Source organism: Octodon degus, unplaced genomic scaffold (assembly GCF_000260255.1).
Source record: "Octodon degus isolate 3935 unplaced genomic scaffold, OctDeg1.0 scaffold00287, whole genome shotgun sequence".
Taxonomy (NCBI): Eukaryota; Metazoa; Chordata; class Mammalia; order Rodentia; family Octodontidae; genus Octodon; species Octodon degus.
The window spans coordinates 1,299,574-1,307,851 of NW_004524863.1; the positions used below are offsets into that span (position 1 = coordinate 1,299,574).

At 41.4% G+C, this 8,278-nt stretch overlaps 1 protein-coding gene across 1 annotated transcript in view; it reads left to right on the forward strand.

The window, feature by feature from the left end:
• Sarnp (SAP domain containing ribonucleoprotein) overlaps positions 1–5,218 on the forward strand; it is a 66,672-nt gene extending 61,454 nt beyond the window's left edge. Inside the window, exons 10-11 of the mRNA XM_004647097.2 lie at positions 914–1,003; positions 4,939–5,218. Coding sequence (XP_004647154.1) covers positions 914–1,003; positions 4,939–4,980 — 132 coding nt within the window. The 3' untranslated portion in view covers positions 4,981–5,218. The remainder of the gene's footprint in view (positions 1–913; positions 1,004–4,938) is intronic.
• Positions 5,219–8,278: the final 3,060 nt, after the last annotated feature.

The following is an 8,278-nucleotide window of genomic DNA, read 5'->3' on the forward strand; positions in this document are numbered from 1 at the left end:
TTATTTATTTGCGGGCCGTCAGGTAGCTCAGCAGACTAAAATGCCTGCTTAGGCACAGGGACCCAGTTTTGATTCCTGTGTGCCGTGCCTCACCCCTGGGATGTACTGAGGTGATGACTGAGCCTGGGCATGGTGATGCACACCTATAATCCCAGCACTTGGGAAGCTGAAAACAGGAGGATCACTATGCATCAAATCTGTGTTGTGAGACCCTCTAGACTCTGTACTAAATACATAAAATAAACATTAAAAAATTATATTTGGGCAGTATCCAAATTCAAGAAACTAGCAGATTTGGTTCATTTATAGACTCTTAATTTTATTAGTAAAAAGTCCAATCATTTCTACCACCAGTTGTTCAGGACACCTGATGGGACAGTCATGCATGTTCCACTGGTTCAAGCCTGAGAGAACATGTTAAATTTTGAGATAGGGTCTCTTGAGTTGCCTGGGCTGTCCCCAAATGTGAGATTCTCATGCCTCAGACTCCCTAGCAGGGCTGGGGAGATGGCTCAGTAGGATAAGTGCTTGACTGGCAAACGCAAGGATCTGAGTTCAATCCCTGGTTCCGACAAAAAAAAAAAAAAAAAAGACTCCCTAGCAGCTGGGACTACATATGTGCCCCACCGTGCCTGGTGATATTTTGTTTTTAATTTATGACTAGCTAGCTTGTTTAAAAAGTTTTCTTGGGACTGGAGAGATGGCTCAGTGGTCTAAAGCACCTACTTGGAACAAGCTTGGCAAAGCAGGGACCGCGGTTCTAATCCCCCAGCACCACATGCCAGCCAGCCCTGCCCCCTGGTGGGCTGAGCTGGCCACATACACAATAAATAAATGTAAAATAAATAAATAAAATACGCTTAAAAAAAAAATTTAAAAAAAAAAATAAAAAGTTTTCTTTGTTCCTAAACAGTCTGAAGATGATGAGAAGCTGAAAAAGAGGAAGGAGCGATTTGGGATTGTCACAAGTTCAGCCGGAACTGGAACCACAGAGGATACAGAGGTAAAATACACTTACCAAGCTTCATAGTACTCTTGAAACAAAAGGTTGAATACTGTGAGTGGAGAAAAATACCTCTCTTTCTCCAATCTAATTCTTAAGTTCCTAGATGAAAAGATTAGCCTTTAGCTTGATAACTTCTTTCTGGGTGAAATAATCACACTGAATTCCATCAGTGTATTTAATTTATTATTATACCCCATTAGTCTAGTGACAAAGAACACAGACTTGGAAGCAGGTAGGCTTAGATTTAAAAGTGGTTGTACTTGGGCCAGGAAGATAGCTCAGTGACATATGTGCCTGGCGAGCACAAGTTCCAGAGTTCAGTCCCCGGTGCCAATGAATGAATGAATGAATGAATGAATGAATGAATGAATGAATGAATGAATGAATGTGCTTCTGCCACTTTTTATTACTTCTAAGTTACAGATACTTTCTGGACCCTTTGTTTCATTGTCTGGCAAGCAGAGCTTCAAAGTAGGATTTTTTTTTTTTTTTACTGGAAATTAAACTCAGGATCTTGTGCTTGTCAGGCAGGTGCTTGTGCTGCTGAGCAATATCCCCGGCCCAAAGTAGGATTTGGAGAATGAAGCAATAATATAATAATGTGCAAAAGAGAATGATTTTATGCAAAAATATTTGAAATGATGCTTGTTGTGTTGTAGTAGTGATTATTATTGTTATCTGTGGGGCATATTTCCTTTGACATTTTTTAAATTTTATTTATTTGTGTGTGTGTGTGTGTGTGTGTGGCCAGCTCAGCCCACCAGGGGGCGGGGCTGGCTGGCATGTGGTGCTGGGGGATTGAACCGTGGACCCTGTGCTTTGCTTGTTCTAGGTAGGTGCTTTAGACCACTGAGCCATCTCACCAGACCCTATCCTTTGACATTTAATGAAAGCTATTTCCACAAATGTTTGTGCCCAATTTCCCTCTGGAATAGGATAATACACTCAGATGAGGCTTCATGTTTACAAATAATTTCTCTAAATGCAAGGGTGGGGGCTGGTGAGATGGCTCAGTGGTCTAAAGCACCTACTTAGAACAAGCTTAGCAAAGCACAGGGACCACGGTTCAATCCCCCAGCCCCACATGCCAGCCAGCCCCGCCCCCTGGTGGACTGAGCTGGCCACACACACACACACACACACACACACACACACACAAATTTAAAAAAAAATGCAAGGGTGGGTGTTCTTAAGATCTGTATTCATCTTTATCTCAGGTTCTCATAGGGTGTAACTCATACTCACTGAGATTGAACAGTGACAGATAATGCTGATTTACTGAATTGAGAATATTTATACTGTAATGGAGAACAGATATCACCTGAGATAAATATAGAGAATAAGTGTAAATAACTAATATTTGTAGAATTACATAAAACTTTTGTCTACTTCTGGATGTAGCTTCTAAAATTTGGTTGCACATTCAAAATGTTGCAAAGTTTTTAGCCAGGCATGGCAGCACATTCCTATAATCCCAACACTCAGAAGGCTGAGGCAAGAAAATTACCACATGCTCAAGGCCATCCGGAACTATATCATAAGACCCTGTCTTAGAAAACAAGCAAAGCTGGGTGTTGTGGCACACACCTGTAATGCTAGCACTGGGGATGCTGAGGCAGGAGGATCATTGTGAGTTTGAGACCAGCCTGTGCTATAAAGTGAGCTTAAGGCCAGAGGCATAGTGAGACCCTGTCTTAAAAAGAGAAAGAAGGGGCTGGGGAGATAGCTCAGTAGAATAAGTTCCTGCCTGGCAAGTGCAAAGGCCTGAGTTCAATCCCCGGTTCCACAAAAAAAAAAAAAAAGAAAGAAGAAGGACTGGCCAATAGCTCAGCAGATTAAAGCTCCTGCGTAGGCAGACAGAGCGGCTGGGGTTTGATCCCCAGCGAGCTGTGCTGGCCTCGCCCCGGGTTGCACTGAGACAGCAATTGAGACTGGGCATGGTGGCACATACTTGTAATCCCAGCTCTTGGGAGGCTGAACGCAGGTGGATTACGATGAGTCTGATCTACATAGTGAGTGCCTATAGACCCTGTAGACCCTTACTAAAATACAAAAAAAAAAGAAGAAAAAGAAAGAAAAATGTGTGGGTATGTAGCTCAGTGGCACTGCATGTGCCTGGCAAGTATGAGGTTATGAGCTCCAGTCCCAGTTCAAGTCCCAGTCCCCTCCCCTGCTCCCCCAAGAAAGAAAGATTTTTATGAATAATTATCAGAGTCAGTCTTATAATCAGGGTTTTTGTTTGTTTTTTTGTCTTTTGAGATAGGGTTTCACTGTGTAGTTGGGCTGGCCTTCAACACTATTTATTCCAGGCTGTTCTTAAATTGGCAGTGATTCTGCTGCCTCATTTTCCTTAGTGCTGGGATCATAAATATGTTTCACCGTGCCTGGCATAATATAATTTTTTCATAATCTGATTTTATAACTTGATCAGATTGCATTCTGTACTAGGGAAAAAACTTGGGAGTTTGTATATTCTTTGTGCTAGTAAGAACAAAATGCTACTTGTTATATCTGCTTACTTATTTACCAGGATGAGTTTGCAGCAAATATAGGCTTGTTCTAATTTTGATTAAAATTACTCCATCCTTGCTGAGGAAACTACTATTAAATCAAGTGTGCTTGCTAAGTTGGTATATTTGGCCTCTGTAAGTTGCGGTTGAGAATTGGGTGGCAGATAACAGTGGGTTTTTTTGGAAGAGTTGGGACAAATAGGAGCGTGGCTTCTGAGGCTAATGGATATAGATAAAACAGACAGTTTTTGTTCAGTTTCTAAGAATTGTATCCATAGGTTTAGGTGGAATGGGATGAGCTTGTTCAGTATTTAGCTTTCTGTTTGAATCTGTACTGAACCTTCTATCAATGGACTGAAAAAAGGTCCCTTCTTGCCAAAGCAGCAATTGGAATGAGGTTAAAGGATTCAGTGCTGTTTTGTGAGTCACACATAGAAGAAAAAGGGTCTTCCTCAGCCCACTGTCCTGTCCACGCCCTCCACCATTTTGTACTCTCCTTCCAATGCAGTTCTCCCTTAAGAGATCCATGACAAAGACTCACTTGTAAACACCTCCCTCTTCCAATATATTCTATTGGTATTGAAGATTTATATTTTCTCCAGATTAGAGGCCTGAAAAATATCTACTGCCTGGGTCTGATTGTGCAGATGGGCATTCCCCCCACTGACTAGAAGACTTTTACTTAGCCTGTTAAGGACTCATTATTTCTTGGCTAGCTTGCTTTTTTTCTTTTTTTATATGTATTTGGTACAGGGTCTCACTACACAGCTGATCCTCCTGTTTTCAGCCTCCCCAGCACTAGGATTACAGGCATGTGCCATCACTCCCAGTCTTCCATGGCTCAGCCCGCCTAGGGGCGGGTGGGGCTGATGGGGGATTGAACCCTGGTCCCTGCACTTGCCTAAACAGGCACTTAGTCCACTGAGCTATCATCTCACCAGCCCTTCTTTTTTTCCTCCTGTCTTTTTGAGACAGTCTTGCTCTGCAGTTCAGGCTGGTCTTGAGCTCACTTTGTAGCCCAGGCTAGTCTCAGACTTGCAAATATCTTCCTGCCTCTGCCTCTGAGTGCTGGGGTCTCAGGGGTGCACCAAAACACCTGGCTAGGCTAGCTTGTTCTGAAGCTAAGTGGCTCTCTCTCTCTGGGAAGTCTACCACTGTTCTTTCTTCCCTCGCCAAAAAACCCTGCTCCATAATCTTTTCTCCCACTCCTCTTTTACACTAAACTTCCCCAGTTTTAACTGGATAACTGTGGAGATTTCGGAATGAAATTTCTGGCTGAAGAGCTTAAAGTCTGGGTCAGCCTTTCTTTTTGGACCTTGTGATAGTTCATGTGAGTTTGTGTTAAAGCAGCCAGGAACCTAGACTACAATTGTTCTATAGTCTAATACTTTTCTTCATGCTTTTTTTTTTTCTTCCTTACAGGCAAAGAAAAGGAAAAGAGCAGAGCGCTTTGGGATTGCGTGATGAAAAGTTCTTGATGCTGTCTCTTCTCTGGTGGTTTCCATTTCTGATTGTTCTTGATCACATATATACCTAAGTGCACAGTCATGTGCCTATTTCCTGCCTCACAGTGAGAGAGCATGTACCCCAGGTACACCTGAACTCCAGCAGCAATTTGACCTACTGCTGTTTCAACTTTAAGGTTGTTGTGGTTTTGTTTTTAATTATTTTGCTTGTTAATAAAAAAAAATAGAAAAGACAACAGTGTGTTATTAGGTGCTCTTTTAAGTTCTTAGAGCCAGATTAGACCAGGGAAAAACTTCAGAGGTGAATATTATAGGGAATTAGCCATAATGCCTTCATCCCTTAGCAAAGAAGACAAGGAAGAGGATCAAGTCTCCCCTTTAAGCCTATTTAGTCCTTTTCTCTTAATCATAGGTATCCTTTTTACCTGGTTATCCTCAGCAGTTTGGAGTGATCCATTGAGATAAAATAGGAAGAACATGGATTGAGGAGCTACAAAGGATATAAATACAAGGTCTGATGATTAGTGTTCTTTATTTGAAGCTAACCAAAATTGAATCTTGTTGGATAAAATGAAATTCAGAGTCCTACAATAAGAAAGGCCTAGCTAAATTGGTGGTGCACACCTGTAATCCAGTACCAGTAGAGTGAGACAGGAGGCTCACTGCAAACTTGAGGCCAGCCTGAGCTACATAGTTCAAGACCAGCTGAATTACCAGTTAAGACCTTATCTCAAAAATAAATGAATGAATAAAAGATAAACAAGGCAGACAGACAGATGAAACCTTTTTTCTGGGGTGGCCTGGCAAGATACTCTCTGGTCAGTATGTTGGAGGAATCTTGGTTATATAATTCAGGAAGGAGGATGGGCTAAATACCTTCTCAGAGATAGAAGAGAACCAGAGATTCAGAGCATGACAAAGGATGTCAGGGGTATTAAGCGTTCATCATTGGGAACCATATGGAACAAGACTAGCTGCCTACTTGCATACATTCATTCATTCATTTTTCTTTTATGGAGCTGGTTATAGAACCCAGAGTTTTGTACCTGATAGGCAAGTGTTCTATCACTCAGCTACATACCCAGCCACATTTCTGCTTTCTAGTCAAGCCCTATGTTAATTTAATATATCCTCTTCTGCTACAGAGATACCATTGTACTTCTGATGGTGATGTTTCTCAGATATTACCAAAATTGATATTTCTTGCTTGAGGTTACTACTTAGAACACATGTGGCTTTCCCCTGACAGGTTGCTTGTTTGCATTTTAAATTTTGTATAGATCTGACTCCTGGTCCTTTGTCTTTTTCAAGTGTTACTGAAGGGTTGACCTTTTATTGTGTCATTTTGTTTGTTTCTTGGGGGAAAAGGGTCATAAAGCTTATACCTTGTTTCCTGTATTGCTGTGATCCTTATTTCTACCAAAATCTTTGTGGTTAATAAAAAGGTAGTAGTTTGATCAGTTTCCCTGACATTAATCACATTTTTGCAGATTGGTTGGTGAGGAGGGTATCGACTTACATTTCAACACTTCAGTAAAACTATGCCTTGGAGAGCAAAGATTATCCATTTTTGTGAATTTTGCCCTGAGACCTTATAGATGTTTAAATGAAAGAGGATGTTCAAGTTTTGTCATCTCAATAATTTGTTTTTGGACACAGTCTCACACAGGCTGGCCTTGAACTTGCTGAGGTAGTGATATTTTTGCCATAGCCTCCCAAATGCTTGGGTTACATGTGTGCCACCATTCCTCACTAAGTAAACTCTGTATTAGAACTTTCTCTGTCTTCCTGCTAGTCTCTTATGTCTGTCTGTCTTTACGTCAGGCTTTGAACTCAAATTAGTTTTCTTCACTCCATGTCTGTGTCTACATTTTTTTTTTAATTTTTATTTATTACATTTATTTAGAGTGTGTGTGTGTGTGTGTGTGTGTGTGTGTGTGTGTGTGTGGCCAGCTCAGCCCACCAGGGGGCGGGGCTGGCTGGCATGTGGTGCCGGGGGATCAAACCGAGGTCCCTGTGCTTTGCCAAGCTTGTTTCAAGTAGGTGCTTTAGACCACTGAGCCATCTCTCCAGCCCGTGTCTACATTTGAAAACCAGAGATGTTTTTGAAATATGAATGAGGATTTATATTCAGTAAGGATTTCTACCCCAGGATGGTTTTAAAAAATTAGGTAAGGGACTAGAGCATATTCCACTAATAGTGTAGAAATAGTCCTTCAGTTTTTCTTCACCCTGTCTCTTTAGAAATTTTAGATACAGTCTCACTAAGTTACTACGTTGCCAGGCTGGACTGGAACTTGGGATCTTCTGCTTTAGCCTCACAGAGTGTTGAGATGACAGGCATATGCCACCATGCCTGGCTTCTCCAAATCTGTGATACAGTTCTTTGGCATTGTTCAAGGATCCTTTTTCCTCTCATTGCTGGAGCTCGAACCTAGGTCCTTTGCACACTGGACATTTTAAAGTTTTTTTCATTTTCTGTCTGTTTTGTCATTTCACATATATTTAAGGATACTCAAAGGTTAAGGATTTTGGATACTCCAAATTTGTATGTCTTATTTTATCTTATTTTTGAGACAGAGTCTCTATGTAGGCTGGCTTTGAACTCTTTTACTAATTTAGTCTTCTAAGAGTATATTTTATTTGCCTAAATAGAACAGGCATCCAGGCTTATAATTCTTACAAGTTATGTATTTGTTTATTGATTTATTTATTTTTGCAGTACTAGGGATTGAACTCAGGACCTGCACTTGCCAGACTAGCGCTTATTCTGAGCTATCTCCCTGGCCCCCAGACTTATAATTCTTTATCTGGGATCCAAGTACCTGTCCTTCCGAGTCCCCCAGTCTTCTTCCTGTAGCTGATCTAGCATCCAGATATGGTCAGTGGACCCCTATCCTTATTCTGAAGCTAAGACATTCTCTGCATACCTGGGAGCTGTATAATGAGGGAATCTATAAAAGCTGTGCAGGGGGCTAGGGAGATAGCTCAGTAGAATAAACACTTGCCTGGCAAGTGCAAGGTCCTGAGTTCAATCCCCGGTTCCACAAAAAAAAAAAAAAAATTGCTCTGCAGGAAACTAGCTTGCTTAGCTATAAATCTGTGCCTTTTTATGCCTCCTAGGAGTTTTTCTCTACCATCATCCTAAACTGGTCTGCTTCCTGCCCCAACTCTTGCGAGCTGAAGATAGAAGGCTAGAAGCTTCTGTAGAGGTGAAGGTTACAGGAGGGTGTGAAGAAGGGCAGAACTAATTGGTGTTGTATGTTTGAAATAGAGTCTCACTTTGTAGTTTAGGC